The 17,379-nt window shown below is 47.5% G+C and overlaps 2 protein-coding genes across 5 annotated transcripts; both read right to left on the bottom strand.

Annotated features, from left to right (window-relative positions):
- Positions 1-1,928: 1,928 nt before the first annotated feature.
- LOC123128351 (heavy metal-associated isoprenylated plant protein 23) lies at positions 1,929-10,753 on the bottom strand. Of its 2 annotated transcripts, XM_044548334.1 has the most exons (3): positions 10,031-10,744; positions 9,508-9,602; positions 1,929-3,696 (listed from the first exon to the last, which is right to left on the bottom strand). In XM_044548334.1, the coding sequence occupies exons 1-3, from the start codon at positions 10,188-10,190 to the stop codon at positions 3,664-3,666; spliced, it is 288 nt and encodes a 95-aa protein (XP_044404269.1). In that variant the 5' UTR covers positions 10,191-10,744; the 3' UTR covers positions 1,929-3,663. The 2 variants fall into 2 exon arrangements, with proteins under 2 accessions (XP_044404269.1, XP_044404268.1); XM_044548333.1 differs by lacking the exon at positions 1,929-3,696 and having other exon boundaries at positions 6,977-9,602; positions 10,031-10,753.
- Positions 10,754-11,012: 259 nt separating this feature from the next.
- Positions 11,013-15,290, bottom strand: LOC123128350 (aspartic proteinase-like protein 1). 3 transcript variants are annotated; one of them, XM_044548330.1, is made up of 10 exons: positions 14,844-15,289; positions 14,417-14,552; positions 13,600-13,832; positions 12,993-13,217; positions 12,766-12,904; positions 12,623-12,693; positions 12,429-12,528; positions 11,550-11,613; positions 11,392-11,463; positions 11,013-11,307 (listed from the first exon to the last, which is right to left on the bottom strand). In XM_044548330.1, exons 1-10 carry the CDS (start codon positions 15,116-15,118, stop codon positions 11,078-11,080), a joined length of 1,545 nt encoding a protein of 514 aa, XP_044404265.1. In that variant the 5' UTR covers positions 15,119-15,289; the 3' UTR covers positions 11,013-11,077. The 3 variants fall into 3 exon arrangements, with proteins under 3 accessions (XP_044404265.1, XP_044404266.1, XP_044404267.1); XM_044548331.1 differs by having other exon boundaries at positions 13,600-13,866; positions 14,844-15,083; XM_044548332.1 differs by lacking the exons at positions 11,013-11,307; positions 11,392-11,463; positions 11,550-11,613 and adding an exon at positions 11,639-12,358 and having other exon boundaries at positions 14,844-15,290.
- Between the last annotated feature and the right edge of the window lie 2,089 nt (positions 15,291-17,379).

The following is a 17,379-nucleotide window of genomic DNA, read 5'->3' on the forward strand; positions in this document are numbered from 1 at the left end:
TTACTGCAAGGAGGAACATTGGATATATGATAGAAACTTGATAATCCGAATTACTTGGCTTGAGACAATAAGAATGATGAAGTCCCCTTAATTCTTCATAATGTAGCCAAGTCTCCAATGACCTCCATCAACACCTATTGTTCAAGTTTGAGCTAGTTCGTCTCCAACCAAGTTGGGTCCTAAGAGGTTAGTCACAATAGGCTTGGCTACCCAAATGGTTCTTTGCTTCAAACCACTTTGAGTACCAACAAACTTGGCAACCACATTGCCAACCTTATCCTTCCCAAGAGAATAGACATCATCAATAATAGTTGGGTTGGATAAGTTACCACTAGTGCATGAAGAAGCGAGGTAACCTTTCTCACGACATAGGTAGCAACGTCTACTCTTCACTTTCTTCTCACTTGATTTCTTAACATGAGAAGCATTAGCTTGAGTCTTCATGGGAAGAGGCCTTTCTTCAACTTGAGGTTGAGCATGAGAATGCACTTGTAGCAGCTTCCCTTGTTGCTTGTCACTAATGGCCTTCTTCTTCAATGGGCAAGATCTAACATGACGCCCTTCAATTTTGCACTTGAAGCAAATAATCTTGGCCGAACTCATGACTTGTTTTTGGCCCTTCTTGTTGTTGCTCTTGTACTTCTTCTTCTTATTGGAGTTGAATCCAAGTCCACCTTTTTCATTGGGGGATTTTTGTACACTCAAGATATTGTTGAGTGTGGCATTCCCTTCATGATACTTTTCCAAATCTTTCTTCAAAGAAGTGACTTGGGCCTTGAGCTCTTTGATTTACTCTACATGGTTAGTCTCAACACAAGCACTAGAGGAAGTATAAGCTTCATCTTTAGAGCAACAAGGCAAGGAAAGCAATTCATCACAAGATGTACCAATGTTATGCATGGATGAATTGCGAGGACTAGCACAAGGCAATATAGCATTTTGAATAAAAGTAGTGCTAGTATCCACATGAGGCTCACTAGATGTTACCTTAGCAAGCATGGCCTCATGAGCTAACTTTAGCACATTATGGGATACTAGAAGATCATCATGATAGCTTGTGAGCTTTACATGATTTTCTTCCAACATCCCATAATTGCTAGATAGAAACTTAAGTTGAGCCCTTAGCTCAACATTCTCCTTCAATATGTAGAGTTAGTAGCACAAGCATCATCATTAGCAACAAGAGGAGAAGACAACTTGGCAAGCTCTTTTGAATATGAATCTTTAAGTTGAGCATGAGACTTGGTGAGTTTGATGAGCTCACTCTTAATGACCCTTGAGCCATTTTCAAGGTGCTCAAAGTCCTCGAGGAGTTTAGCATGCGCAACTTCAAGCTCCTCATTTTTAGTTTCAAAATCATTGGCCACCTCAAGAGCTCTATCACGAGATTCCCTCACTCTAGATAATTCTAGAGCAAAAGTCTCCACAAGAGATTCCTTGGTGGTTTGTTCAAGTTCAAGAGCTTGAGAGAGGTCCACGATCTCATTAGCATAATCACGCTCATGACCTTCCATTTTCTCAATGGTGACCTCATGCTCCTCGAGATGAGATTCCAACTCCTTAATGTACTTCTTGCCCTCAATGGCAATGGACATGATTTCCATGAAGTTGGAACGGGCAATTTTATTTTTATGAAGAGCTTTAAAAACCATTTACCCCTTAATTTCTAAGGAGGCAACATTATCATTCTCTTCATCATTATCCTCATCATCATTAGCGTCAACATGATCATCAAGAGACATATTGGGTTTCAAAGTAGGAGATACCTTTGAAGCCTTGGCCATAAGGCAAAAAGCAACAGATGATGATGTAGGATCCCTTGAAGCACCATTTAAAACCACATCTTGTTCCATGGAGTGTTGGGTTTCCTCTACATTGGTAGCACCACAACTCGAGGAAATACAAGTATTTTTATCATGGCAACAAGATATAGCAAGCATATCATCATGAGATTTAGTCAAACAATTTCTACAAGATATGCACGGACTATCAACACAAGCATGTGAAACATGTACGGTGCTCGAAGTGTTAAAGTCCAAAGAAGATGCATTGCAATAAGATAGTGCTCGAAGTATTCAAGTCTGGATGCACCTTAGTTCTTTCGGGATGCTCTCATATTCGGTCGTTCGTCTTGAAAACTTGTTCGACGAATCTATCTTCTGTAGCCAAGTCTTGATCGTCGGATTAACTCTGAGGTGTTCAGGACCACCTCGGTTTCTGACAAGTGTCTGGACGTATCAATGTTGAATTGCACGTCGAAAATACTCATGCGCAGTCGTTCCTTGGTCATGAAGTATTCCCGTGCTCAAGACCTGATGATGATCTGGTCTGGCTCAAACAACACAGACCGATCTTATCCATGGGCCCGCTTGGCCACATGGTTTTCAGCCTTGACGGTTAACATGGCGTGCAGACGTGGGTTAAGGGCCCACAGTCATCATGTACCATAAAAAATCGCGTGCATCGATACATGGTAATTATCAACCGTCTCCTCGATTTGTGTGTGTGATTAACGCACAATGCTTGGGGAAGTGGGTGATTTATTGCCACGTGGTGGGACCATCCTGTTGTCGTCTGCGTTTTACTATGCCTATAAAAGCTGGGAGGTAATGAGGAGGTGGGATTTATGCTCTCATTCCCCTTTGTCTTCATCTTCTTCCTCAAGCTTCAACGTCCAAGCCTTCCCATGTGCCCGATTCGAAAAATACCATGCTATCCACCCATAGCCTCATCAGCCTCCATGGTCGGTGAGAGGAACGAGAGTCAGGGGGTGAAAGCGGCGAATTCCGAAAAGAAGCTGACGGTGGACCCATGTTTTTTCCCATATGAGGGGGAGTGGAGGCTTTCCACCATGGAATAGGAGCAGCTGGACTAGTTATCCACAATCATGTATCTACCTCCATCGGGGAGCACCTCTGCCCATTTTGTGCTCGTCATCAAAGATGGTGTCTCTTGGTCAAGGTGGGATTCATATAGAGGTGTTTGGCTTGGGTGGCAAAGCTCCTCGCCTTGGCCTGCAAAAGGGTGCTTCTAAACAGTTTACCTGGTGAGCTGATCTTCAACCAGCGAGGTTTGCAGTAGGGGGCCCTCTCCCCCTGCTTTTCGTTGGTGCCATGGATGGGCTTCACTATCTCTTCTGAAAGGCCGAAGAGGTTGGTTTCTATCAGAGCTTGCTCCTTTGGGATCACGCAACTGCACCTCCATATATGTCGATGACGTGGTCAGCTTCGTCAAGTTGGATATACTCCGCCGCAAGGCACGCGCGGTGATCATTGAGGATTTTGGGGTAGCCTCTGGACTTTGCACCTACTTTGCAAAGTGCTCGGCCCGCCCCATCAGGTGCTCCAGTGATCAGATCAGGATGGTGTGGTAGCAACTACTATGCCCTATTCTGTAGTCCCCTAGCCGGTACCTTGGGTTGCCCCTAGGTCTTTGTAAGCCTTCGGTAGCACAGTTGCAGACGCTAGTGGGCAAGATGGTCCGTAGATTATCAGGTTGGATAGCTTGCCTTCTATATCGAGGATGACGTTTGATCCTACTGAAAAAAAACCCTCACAGTTATGTCGGTGCATGCCATGTTCGTACTGGATATCCCAGCATGGTCCATCAAGGACATGATCAAGATTATTCGTGGCTTTCTTTGGAAAGACCGACCACTCCTTCTCAGCTCGGGCGGCCTACAAGGCTCTCTTTGGCCTGCAATGCAACGCATATGCATGTATTCATAGTTTCATTATAACGTAATATGATATATATAATGTTGCAAAACAATGCAATGGCAACAAAGAAAATGATTTGCTTTGCTGCCACGACGGCTCTGCTCTGAAAAGTTACCAGCGATGGTCGTCAAAACGGGCTCGCCACTGCTATGCCCATAGTATATGATGCATGTCCAAACCTGACCTACCAATGACAGATGGCTCCGTTACCCACCACCAATAACCGAATTACCCGGGCACAACCAACGGCCCCATGTCGCGACACGAGCACAGCTGCACTGGCACGATCAATGATGACCCGTGCTAGCTTACGTGCCAAGCGCAACGGCAACCGCAGCCGCGCAGCGAGGCTCCGGTGTCGGGGTCGGTCGATCAAGGTGGCGGGCGGGCAAAAGCAGATGAGAGCCGTCGTTTTCGCTCTCCCCCGCGGACGCCCAGCTAGTTCCGGTCGTTCCGTACATGGCAGCAGCTAGAAAAAGGTCTCCCGCCATGATCACAAACCCAGAAAGGGGTGGCTCGGTCGCCGTCGCGCTCCGGGACAAGAGACCCGGGCTACATATAGCTCCAGCTCAGGGGACTGTGTTGTCCGTGTTTCTAACCCTAGGCACCTTGGGCCCCTTGGGGGCGCACCAGCCCACCAGGGGCTGGTTCCCTCCCTTGTGCAGCCCACTAGGCCCACGGGGCAGGTGGCCCCACCCGGTGGACCCCCAAACACCTTCTGGTGGTCCCGGTACAATACTGATAACCCCCGAAACATTCCAGTGACTGAAACTGGACTTCCCATATATAAATCTTCACCTCCGGACCATTCCGGAACTCCTCGTGATGTCCGAGATCTCATCCGGGACTTCGAACAACCTTCGGTAACCAGATACTATTTCCCATAACAATTCTAGTGTCACCGAACCTTAAGTGTGTAGACACTACGGGTTCGGGAACTATGCAGACACGACCGAGACATCTCTTCGGCCAATAACCAACAGCGGTATCTGGATACCCATGTTGGCTCCCACATGTTCCACGATGATTTCGTCGGATGAACCATGATGTCGGGGATTCAATCAATCCCGTATACAATTCCCTTTGTCCATCGGTATGTTACTTGCCCGAGATTCGATCATCGGTATCTCTATACCTCGTTCAATCTCTGGCAAGTCTCTTTACTCGTTTCGTAATGCATGATCATGTCTGAAAGTGCAATCATGCCCTTAATCTTAGTTTGATGTTGATGACAACATGCATTTTTGGGACTAATCATGTTTATCAAGTATATCTCAGGATTATGTTTCAAGTGCTATGTGTGTGGATCATGACTACAAACAAAGAGGTACATATTACTCAAGAGCGGAGAATACAAAACAAATGGCTTTGGCCCTTTCTTTCGATTTGTTCTTGAGTATAGGGATCCCGCACTATTAAGAGGGGATCGTTGGGTTATGTGAAAGACTTGCTCAAAATCCACAAAACACTTTTTCTATCATCTCTTAGTTTTCACCATGTGTGCACGGTCTCTTTGTGTTCTTGAATCAGTTGGCCCAGCCTTCACAACTGACCGGACATCCGGCGCCCACCGGATGACCAGTACTTCTCAACAGAACCCTTATTAGCGGATGTACGGTTTCTTCGAACGTCCGGTACATCTAAACAGAACTCATATTAATGGATTTCCGGTTTCTCCGGACTTCCGGTCAGCGGTCGACCGCTACTCTCCGGACGTCCGCTACCTGTGTTGTTTTAGCGGTCAGATTTATACTCCAGCGAGCGGACGACCGGCTGCCCGGTCGGACGTCCGGTCCGATCTGTGTCACCGGTCGTCCGGTACCCACCGGACGTCCGGCAGCTCCTGTGCCTTAAGTGGCCAAACGGCTAGCTTTTCACTACCACTATATATAGCCTTCTTCCCCCACGGGATAGGTTTGACCACTCACTTTGAACAAACCTTAGAACACACATTACACTCTCTCTCTCACTCCTCCACACCAAATCTTAGATCCCTAAGGGATTTGAGAGCATTTGAGAGAAGTTGTCCGATCAAGTGATAGATCCACTCCTTCCCTTTTCTTTGCACCAAAGGAAACTTGAGCAAGTCTTGAGCTTTTCCCCATCGTTCTTGTTACTCTTGGAGGTTGGAGACTTCTAGGCGATAGGAGTCTTTCGGAGAGGAATCGACCCTTGTGATTACCCCTGGAAAAGTTTGTGAGGGTTCGAAGACCACCCCAAGGTCTACCACTAGTGGTTGAGAAACACCTTCGTGGTGTTGTCTCAAAGAGAGAATAGGGTGGGCCTTCGTGGCGTTGGTGTGCCTTCGTGGTAACACCCACCTCTCTAAACGGTGACGTAGCTTCCCTCCAAGGAAGTGAACATCGGCTTACATCCTCGTCTCTCGGAGTTGCGGTTATCCCTAACCTTAACTCTCTACTTGTGGTTACTTGTCTCGTCTGCACTTACCTATATCATATTGTGCTAGCTTACTCATCTACTTGTATTACTTGATTATCTTGTTTAGCTCTTAGCATCACACTTGCAATTGTTAGGCTCACTTTCATATTCCGCACTATTGCCTAAAATTGCCAAGTAACAATTAAAATTTGTATTTGTACCTATTCACCCCGCCCCCTCTAGGTCCATCTCGATCCTTTCACCATGGCTAACTCCTTAGTCACACTGAGCTCGTTATGATGATGCATTACCGAGTGGGCCCAGAGATACCTCTCTGTCATATGGAGTGATAAATCCCAGTCTTGATTCATGCCAACCCAACAGATACTTTTGGAGATAGATGTAGTGCACCTTTATAGCCACCCAGTTATGTTGTGATGTTTGGTATACCCAAAGCATTCCTATGGTATCCGGGAGTTGCACAATCTCATGATCTAAGGAAATGATACTTGACATTAGAAAAGCTTTAGCAAACGAACTACACGATCTTGTGCTACGCTTAGGATTGGGTCTTGTCCATCACATCATTCTCCTAATGATGTCATCCCGTTATCAATGACATCCAATGTCCATGGTCAGGAAACCATGACCATCTATTGACCAACGAGCTAGTCAACTAGAGGCTTACTAGGAATATATTACGATCTATGTGCTATGTATTCACACATGTATTGCGGATTCCGGTTAATACAATTATAGCATGAACAATAGACAATTATCATGAACATGAAAATATAATAATAACCACTTTATTATTGCCTCTAGGGCATATTTCCCACAGTGGCTTCGCAAGATCTTTGGATATGGCATTCTTTCTTCGGCATGGCAGGTTCTCACAATGATATCAACGTGCTGCAGTGTTCTCCAGTCTTCGCAAGGCTTGCAGAAGGCCACTCCCCACCTGTTAACTTTGAGATCAATAGCCACAAGTACAACAAGGGATACTACCTAGCTGATGGTATTTATCCTCAGTGGTCAACTTTTGTGAAGACAATCTCGAACCCTCAAGATTACAAGAGACAGAGATTTGCCCAAATGCAAGAGAGTGCTAGAAAGGATGTGGAACGTGCTTGAGGTGTGCTTCAAATCCGATGGGATACCGTTCAAAACCCTGCACTAACATGTGATGAAGCAAAGCTTTGGGAGGTGAGGACTGCTTGTGTGATCATGCACAACATGATCGTCGAGGACGAGCGTGATAACAACATCTTCGACCAAGGGTTTGATTTTCAAGATGAAAATGTTGAGCCCCTGCACCAAGAACCGGCCACGTTTGAACAGTTTGCTCAATTTCATCGTGAAATGTGTGATTCACACTCATTTGAATCTTTAAAATGACTTGGTTGAGCACATGTGGAATCATATTGGCAACCAATAGATGTATTGGTTCATTATGTTCATTCAAGATAATTTCGATTTGATTGTAAAACTATTTTATTAAAGACGATTTCAACTGGGTTGTAAAACTATTTTTATTTGAGACAAATAATATTTGGACGTGCAAACTAGTTTGGAACATTGAAATATGAATATATGGGCATTTTGACCATGGCGGACAGGATGGGGTCAAAGGATGCGTCTGCACGTTGGGCGCACGGCTCCGAAAAGTTACTAGTGATGGTCGTCAAAATGGGCTCGCCACTGATATGCCCGTGGTGTATGGCTGGTCACTCATGCCTGACCAGACCTACCATCTACCAACGACAGATGGCTCCGTTACACGCCACCAATAACCGAATTGCCTGGGGACAACCGACGACCTCATGTCACGACACGAGCACAGCTGCACTGGCACGATCAACGACGACCCGCCTAGCTTACGTGCCGAGCGCGAACGCAACCGCAACCGCGCAGCTCGGCTCCGGTGTCGGGGTCGGCCGATCAAGGTGGCGGGCGGGCAAAAGCAGATGAGAGCCGTCGCTCTCCGGTCGTTTCGTACGTGGCTGCAGCTAGAAAAAGGTCTCCCGCCACGATCACGGACCCGGAAAGGGGTGGCTCGGTCGCCGTCGCGCTCCGTCCCTGTCACCCGCGCTCCGGGACAAGAGACCCGGGCTACGAGTAGCTCCAGCGACTTGCCAGGGACTGTGCTGTCCGTGTAGCCGGCACTGCACACACGGCGACACCGCGCGCCCCGGCCAACTTTCATCGTACTGCCACGAGTGGACGGTCCGATTTGAGGCCCCAACAGTATCACTGTGGTGCTACGCTCCGTGTCGAAACCAAAAGGGACGCCGCACTGAGAGGAGTCCTCAGGCCAAAAAGATAAAAAATCCGAGAAGAATTTCCGGCCCACGACAACCCAACCCTCTGATAGATCATCAAGTTAAAAAAAGAACCTCTCTCATAGATCTCTTGCCCGGGAAAAGTGACGCCGGGCTGCCTCACTGGTCGACTAAACTAAGCTAATCAGTCCATATGATACAGAAAAGCTGGATATTAGTGGCCGCGTGCGCAATGAGGACGCCATTGACGCCACTGCACGCAGCACACCGTCGTTGTTAATCAGCCAACCCGTCGTCAACCCACGCACGCACCCACCCAGCAGCACAGCACAGAGCCATACATGCACGCACCCAGCGACCACAACAGTCTAGAAGCCCGGAAACGATCGAGCATTCGAGCTCAAAAGGACGCCTTGCATTGCACCGGCAGAAAAGCGAGGGGTGCCTTCGTTCGCTGCACCGCAGCATCTGCACCGATACTGTTCCTCCAAGGAAGGACCTGACGGATGTTGTCACCGCGCACTGACCCGACCTCCATTGCTCCCTCGCCTGCTTTACCACCCAGAGCTCGTTTTAAACGGAAAAGAGGCAGGGGAGTGGGTTCCGGGGGGACGTATGTTGACCTCTGGGGTCTGGGCGTGGGCGGCAAGTTTGCTAATCGCTAGCTAGCTCATGCTCCATTACCGCGTCGCGACGTAAAACTAAAAGAACGGCGAGGAGTGCACAGAGACAGACAGTGAGCCAGATAGCATAAACTATGGCGCCTGGCATCTTGCCTACGTCGAAGTCTCCGTCCGTCGTCCAAGTATCTAGCGCCACAGGTGACTGATATTTGATGGTGGTCTAGATCCTGGCTGCCTCTGGTTGGAATTCCTACGTGCACGGAACTCGTGTCGCGCATTATAAAGCAAACCAGCAAAGCAGCATACAAAATCTAGCAAGAGATGCAGTGACGACATGACACGAGACCAACCGGAGATCTTTCTTACCAAGGCCATGCTTCGTTGGTTGGTAGCCAAAAATTTTGGCACGCCAACAACGTTTGGCAGGCCCGGGAGCTGCCGAAAACGGCAAGTTTTGTGAGGCTTGGCAAGGTAAATTGGCAAGAGCGAACCGAGTGAGCTTACAGGTGACGGGGCCCACCTGTAACGGGCCTGGGGGTCCACGGTGCCAGTGACAGTCACCCTCTGCTGCTTCCTGTTCACCTCTACGCGTTCCACACCTGCAACTCCAAAAAAAAACCTCTCGTCAAAAAAAGAACCACTAGCTCGGTAGCTCCTACTAGTAAAAATCAGTGCTGACAAAAGTTAAAATGGACGCTAAGCCAAATCACAGAAAGGGAAAACGAGACTATTTATTCGCTAAGTAAACTAGTCGGACATGAGCGCGAAAATGGGGGGTTCATCATCTTTTCTGAGCAGATGCTTCAGTGTTGTAGCGACAGGTGTACGGGCTAAGGAAAAGCTTAGGCAGACATGACACGACGGGCATTATTGATCAGGAGCTACATGCTGTTGTCTACTACGCTCTAGACGGCGACGAACATGGAAAGGCACTGCCCTAGCCTCCTAGGCACGATGGCGACGAGCAGAGGAAACAAGACAATGTGACCGACCTCAATGAGTGACCGACGGAACGAACTGAACTAACCTCGCATGCCGGCGAGTGCCTTCTTGACCTGGCGCTCGCAGTCCATCCGGACCCTGAGCTCCACTGTCTGCGGCCGCGTGCCCTCCTTCTTGGTGCCCCTCTGGCCTCCACCCACCGCTCCCAGCAGGCTCGCCACCAGCTGCTTTATGCCGCTTCCCATGGAGAACGAACGCAGCGGGAGGCTCACTGGAAGTGGGTGAATGAGTGACGAGTGAGTGAGTGAGTGAAGCAAGAAGCCTGCCTGAGTGGAGGGCCTAGGCAGCTAGTGCTGTGTCGTGCATGCATAATGGCACGGCATTGTCTGGCTGGCTTTGTAAGAGGCCGGCCGGGGAACTGCTCAAAGGCGACCTGGAGAAGGCAATGGCGCCTCGGCGAGGGGACAGGAGAGACGGGGGGCTGGTGTGTATGCGTGTGTGTGTGGAGGCTGACAAGAGAGCACGAAGAGAGGAGGTCGGGGAGAAGTGACGGAGCCGTGGCCCGTGGTGGTGGTGGTGGTGCGAGGCCTCTCCTCTCAGAGCCAGCCTCATGTGACTGACGACGACGGTCGTGCACGCAGTGGCTCGGTGCGGGCGGTTGTGTGTTGCAGTAGGCCGAGCCTTCCGGCTTTGGGAGAGCGGTGCAGTGCAGAGTGCAGAGTGCAGAAGTGCAGAAGTGCACGGCGCAAGAAATCGCCTGCAAATCTGCGGCCTGGGAAAAAGGGATTCGCACATGCGTGTGAAACATCACTGCCATCGATGGACGGATGACTGCACGGACAAGCTCTTCCTCCTCTTCCTATCCTCCTCCGGCTTCATGGTTTTTGCACCGTTTCCTTGTAGCACAGGAAACTATGGGCAGATGTCGTGATGATGTTTAGCAGCAAACCCATCTGTAAAGTGAAATGTTCTTCTAAGATTGGTGACGAGCGATTGGCGAGTGACCCATTCGCTGGCGGAGTGGAGTTCTACCCCTACGCTTAAACTCGGGAAGCGCTTCCGAAACAGGTGACAAACGGGACTTATGCGATATACAGGGGCTATCACCAGTTAGGTTTATTCAGTTGCTGATTCATGAGATGAAGAACACGGTGGAGATGGTCAGAAACAGCAGCCAGCAACAGTTGGCGAGTAGCTTATGTAAGTTCGACGGCCCGCTCGAGGAGGTCGGCGCCTTGCCTGCGACGGCAGGAGGCGTCACGGTGGGAGAGGTCTGCTGCTCGCTCGACGGCAGCGGATCCCCCGGGCTGTGGTGCTGCGACGGGCCCAAGGGCACCGTCGTGCTGTTGTCAAGATCATGGCCTGCGTACAAGGGAGAGAGCGTTAACATTTCATGGATTGATTGGGAGGTAAATTCGTTTCTTTTTGGACTAGTTTCTGACTTACACTCAGACCGGTACCAGCCCAGCTTCATGTTCTCTTTGTCAAAAACAATGTGGTATCCAGTCAGGAAGTTCTCTGCACCCACGGATACCAGGTAAGCTAATTTTCAAAATTAAAATAAAATTTGAGACTACATGTTAACCCAGGATTAAAGCACTCACGTCCAATGATTCCAATAGGCTCTGGTGACTTCTGAACAGCTAAGCAAAAGCCAGCAATCGATCCCTGAACATTAGCAAATGAGATGGTATCACCGAGCCGCAAAACAGCTACAGTTCTATTTCATAATGACAAATATATATTTTTCTCTCAAAATGACACATCTGCCTTTTGTGTACAAACATGTGGGTTTTGTATCATATGTATATGTTACAACAAATCAGGCAGTAAGTTTATGCGCTGTGAGCACATTACAGAAGGGCTCAGCTGTCAAAAGATAAATGGCATCACTAATGGTACTCTCATAGTTTACCTTGACTTTGTTTTTACTAAAATCTAATAACATTGTGCAATGAGCATAGAAACAATTGATGACAGGTTCAAGTTCGCACCACACATGCAAACTCCACATTACACTATAACAACTTTTAATAGATGAGCCTAGCAAGCGCCAAACTATAGAAATCATTCTAGTACAGTATCTTGTTTTCGCAGTTGAGCCATTTTACGCACCAACTATATTTGTTTAATCAATAAACTGTGGGAGAACACACAGGAAGGAGCATTTGAATGCAGTATACTATATCGGTTATGTAAGGGAGATAACTGGAGCTAGCTCTTTAAGAAAGAAGAGAAAAATACAAATGGAGTCGATTTGCGCATAATAACTTGTTCTTGGGAACATTTTTTATAAGGAGTCCCGCCTTTGGACGCTTAGGCAGCAAGGCACCCTGTCAGCACCTTGACATCATGCCCGCTTTTGGCGCTTAGGCGTAAGGCTGTTGGTGCTCGCCTTAGGTCGCCTTACCACCTTATAAACAATGCTCAGCAATGAACACAACATAACTTGCATTTTTTTTCCTGAGACAAAAAAGACATACCTCTCCGTTCTTGCGTACAATTGTAGGATTAACGACCTGAAAGCTCTTGTTTGCAGATAAATTAAGAGTTACAGTTGGCACGTCAGGCATCTCCAGAGGACTGAAATCACAAACCAGTACAAATGAAAATGTCAAAAATCAAACTAGCTCCTGGTGAGTGGTGACCTAAAGTGCAGTCAGAATTCGGAAGTTACCTGGCACTGTAGCAGTATTCAAAAGAATCATCTTCCTGGGTTATTCTTGAGGCATTAACTTGTTTGTCAAACTGCAAATTTATAATGGATCAGTAACAAAATTTATCTACGAGTGAGAGATCTGTAAAGGGGTATGTATCCACCTCGACAGTGACAGCCTTGTAAACATTCAGGGGAAGAGCTGTGAATGATGTTCCACTATCAACTATGGCCTCGAAGTTAGTACCCTCAAAACATTTGTGGCCAACACAAGATTTGTCGACATTAACAGCATAAGTTTGACTGGGAGGAAAATAAACACGGATGTCAGTGGAGCTAGAAATAACTTGAGAATCACTAAAGCAACTAAAGACCATTCCAAGGAACTCACAATTTGCCATATAAAGGAACAAATGGCGTCGACTGTTGGGTAGACACTCCTTGATCACCAAAGAAAATTCTCCCAGAATATTCCTTGAAACACATCGAAAAGGAATTTCGAACTAATCCAGCTCTTGCAAGGAAGCTAGGAACTGAGATATCTGCCATCCCAAGGCCAAGAAGTCCATCTGGTGCAATACCATCCAAATAGCTACCACTTTGCTTCCTACCACAACTATAAAAAAAGGATACACTAACTTAGTAAAACTGGAAAACTACAGCAATCATGCGACTAGAATTCTTCAGTACAGAAGCATCATCCGTCATGCCAACAATTATGTTTCAAGAGTGCATAGAAGGATCAACATAACACAAAAAATATGCAACACAAAGAATGGTAACAGCTTAAAATGCCATCTGTAGGCAACTGGATGAATATGAATATATGATGCAGGTCCAGGTGGACACAGTATGCAACTACCCACAGCAGAAAACAAGCAGAAATGAAGAATGCCCACACGCGGGAAAAACATACCAATTGTGACTGTTATTTGCCAAATAATGGAATACAAGCATAAACTCATAGAGAGAGCAATGACAGCTGGTACAAAACTTACCCTATAATGACTGAAGCCTTCACTGGTGCATGGCTCTCTCTGGAGTTCAAGTGTAGAACATCCTCAATTAGTAAACCTGAGCTGGTTGTGTTTTCTTGAAGATAGTCAGTGCTGTATGGGCAAGGCTGCTTTGGGCTTGAACAGCCTGAACCTGATGAGCAAAGCTCATGGCTGCAGGGCAAATGCCGACTCGTTGTTGATTCAGCTGGTTTGTAAATCCCGAGATCTCTATCCTGCATAATAGATGCTCCATATATGACGGAGCACCTGCCAATCAATCATTGCAAATAAGCACTAAAACTGCTTCCCAATTTGTACAAGTCCTCTTGTTTGTGTATTTCTATCAAGTAATATAAGCAACTTTAGGATCGATAAAATTCAACAGAAAATTTTCACCAGAGATCACTAAATATGTCTCCAAGTGCCAGTTGGGCTTAAATTGGAAATTGTGCAGCTCACGTTATTGTGACTTTTTCAATTAAAAGTGGCAGTGGTATCAAAGGTGCAAAACTAACTTGGACATCTATGTGAATCGTCTCCCCTAAATTGAATGGAACGTTAATTAAGTACCAGGAAACAGTCGAAACGTACACGCCGTGTATTAGTTTCTTCAATCTACAAGGATACTATTATCACATGCTTTAATGTTTTACTTTGGGAGAAAGGAGTTAACTATGCGCAAGCATCATTTCTTTTCTTTTTGCAATAGCATGTGCAAGCCTCTACAGCATGCATCTGGTCAAATTGACACGAGCATTTCCAAATCCAGCATCTGCAGACCCTAACACAATGTTACTGTTCAAAAAAGGGTGCGTACCAAAGTTTCACGGTAGCCAGCCAATGGAGCACACTCGATACAATCACAGGGTACCCAGAACAGATCACTTCCAGTATCCAATGCGACCATAAAGGAAGTGTTCGGCGTCCCGACATCCACCCATGTGTAATACAACCTGCACAGACAGGGGTAACGCCATTAGTAATCAGTAAAGCTAAGCTTCGGTCCATCATAGATTCACTTCACAATGTAACACACACACACACCCAACAAAGCAAAGCAACTTCTCTTTTTCTAATTCTGTGTTTCTCTATTATAAATATGATGTAAAGCTAACTGGGTCTGGTAGAGCATTGGAAAATAAGCTTCTGCATTAACAGTACAGTTCAGCAGTAAAAGGTGCTGAGGAATGCAGCAAGACCAGACGGCCGGGCCGCCGAGGCGAGGGTGAGTGAGCGCGACGCACCAGCCGAAATCGTTGCCGGGGGAGAAGATGCCGCCGGCTTCCGAGACGGAGAGGAGCTGGTGCTTGCGCTTCTGCCGCTGGAGGTCGCTCCGCACCAGCGCGCGGTAGTAGCCCCCGCTCCCGTGCGGCGGCCACCGCGCCGCCCCGTGGGGCCCCGCCGCCACACGCGCCTCGTCGGAGAGCCGGTGCACCATCCTCGTCGAGAGCGTCGCCGCGGCGGCCGGCGCCGACGCCGCCGCGGCGAGCAGGGCGAGGAGGAGGAGCGGGAGGCGCATGGGCGGATCTGGGCGGCCGACGGCGGATCTGCCGGAAATGCGGGGAGGTGGCCGGAGGAGGGGGGCCTGGGGCTAGGGTTTGTTTGCTGGGTGGCCGGCGAGGAGCGGGGAGGTGGCGGGGGTGGGTGGGGAGCGTGACGGTGGAGGGGCTGCTTGGGCGGTGCGGTGGTGGTGGTGGTGATGGTGGCCTGGAAGTTTGCGCAGAAAAGAGGACGACAGAGAAGGTTTTGGCAGTTTTGCGAAATGGCCACTGAAGAAACCCTGTATTTTGGTTGAGTCCCGCTTAGCAGAGTCGTTGCCACTCATTGGTCCCTCGGTCGCAGTTTTGTCACTTTTATGCTTCTATTTTTTTTTTTTTGAGATAGTCACTTTTGCATGTTGATACTAATCTACTGGCTAAATAAAATCAGACCATCTCTTTCCCGCAAAAAAAAATCAGACCACCTCTGAAAAAACACTGTAAGGACTAACCGACATATTAGGGGCCTTCTCTAGGTGTTTCTTGGCTATTTTGCTTGCATAAATTGAGAGTCGAAGCATTCTAAACGTGTGCGTGCAACGGATTGGACGAGTCGCTACGTTCTCTGCATGGGCCGCTCTGCATAGCGTCGTGCACGTGTGCATCGATTAGTGGATCGGGGAAAGCGGGAAGGAGGGGCAAAATCGAAACAGAAGGCTATGAAAAGTTGAAACTTCTGGAGTATTTTAAAAAAGTACAATACATTTATAAACACAGTAAATTCAAATTAAGGGAATACTAGCTACTCAAACACCCTTGTGTATTATTTGTTGTGTGAGTGTAACTGGTAACTGCCCATAAGAGGATAAGTCATATGTCATAATATTACACTTTATCATGGATGCATAATATCTTAACGGATTTAAAAAACGAGTTCCATGTAGAAATGAACAAAGCGGTTCACGATTTCATGTAACATTTGAATGTTTCTGTTTCAGATATTAACATTTGAATGTTCGAAAGCAAAATGGGAGAATTTCCATTGATAGGGTGGTAGGACGGTATTTTTCTAGAGTATTTAGTACTACAAGATGGCACTCCATTCGGTTTTTTTTTGGGTCTGCATATAAAATTTGGTATATGTCAACACCTACAATACTAAAGTTATATGGTATAAAAATTAATTTAATGACGCATGTGAATCTCGATATTTTTTCTTATATACTTACTCAAAAATTGACTTTCAATTTCTTTATATATACGGACTAAAAAGAAATGGAGAGGGTTCTTTCCTTGTTTACGTTAGCAGACAAGATGGGACTAAAAGATTGTTGGGGTGGTGAATTGGGAAAACCTGATCGAAATACCGAAAGGAGCTGCCTTGTGAATTGTCGGAAGCATGAGGGCCTACTCGTTTGTTTTTGCTGATTATTATTGGGGCTTTTTAACAGCAACGGTCGTTTCAACCACATGACCGGAGTCCCCACAGGCCACAGCCAGAGTCCACAGTCCACTCGAGGCGCGTGCTGGTCCCCACGTGGCGGCGGGACGGCCGCTACGTCCTCGCTGCCTTTCTAGGTGCGGGGCCCATCAAATGGACGGTGCAGATGCTGCTGAAGCGCCGGTCAGGGATGGATATCATATCCCCGTGGCAGCTGCTGCACGAGACTGATTTGCTGCTGAACCCCGTGACAGCAAAAAGAAATTTACCCTTTCAAAAAAAAAAAAGAAATTTACGTGTACCGCTGGCGCTCAAGACGGTTCCCAACGCCTAATGTTGAGTGCCACCGGATATCTATCTATCCGTAGGCACGAATGCCACGAGCAGCGTGACAAGTCCATCTCATGTTTCTACTACTTTACACAATTATCATTATCATGGATCGAGGAGCTATTTTGGTAGTACGACCTTTGACAAGGGCCGGGCTCCTTTCGCTGTACCTTTCGACGCGCACGCCACTTTGCATGATGATGATGATCTTCATCATGAGGAAAAGGCTCTTTGCCGATGCAAAAGTCAGCCGCTAGCGCTACGAACAAAACCGAGAGTGGCGGTGCAGGTGCGCGATCGCCAGAAACCCTACGGGAGGGGAGAGGAGCGGTCCGGAGCGCCGGCGGAGTTCGCCTGAGTTTCGAGCGTCCGGTAGATAGATTCAGAGACGCCTGTGCCTGTGCCTGTGCCCTACTGCACCTGTTCGTGTTTGCAGTATACTAGTACGTGTAAATCCTGTTCGCTGCGCTGGCCGGCTGGCCTCGTGCCACGTAAACTAAGCAAGGTTCTGAAAAAAAAACTTAAAAAGCA

This window comes from Triticum aestivum, chromosome 6A (genome assembly GCF_018294505.1).
Source record: "Triticum aestivum cultivar Chinese Spring chromosome 6A, IWGSC CS RefSeq v2.1, whole genome shotgun sequence".
NCBI classification, from domain to species: domain Eukaryota; kingdom Viridiplantae; phylum Streptophyta; class Magnoliopsida; order Poales; family Poaceae; genus Triticum; species Triticum aestivum.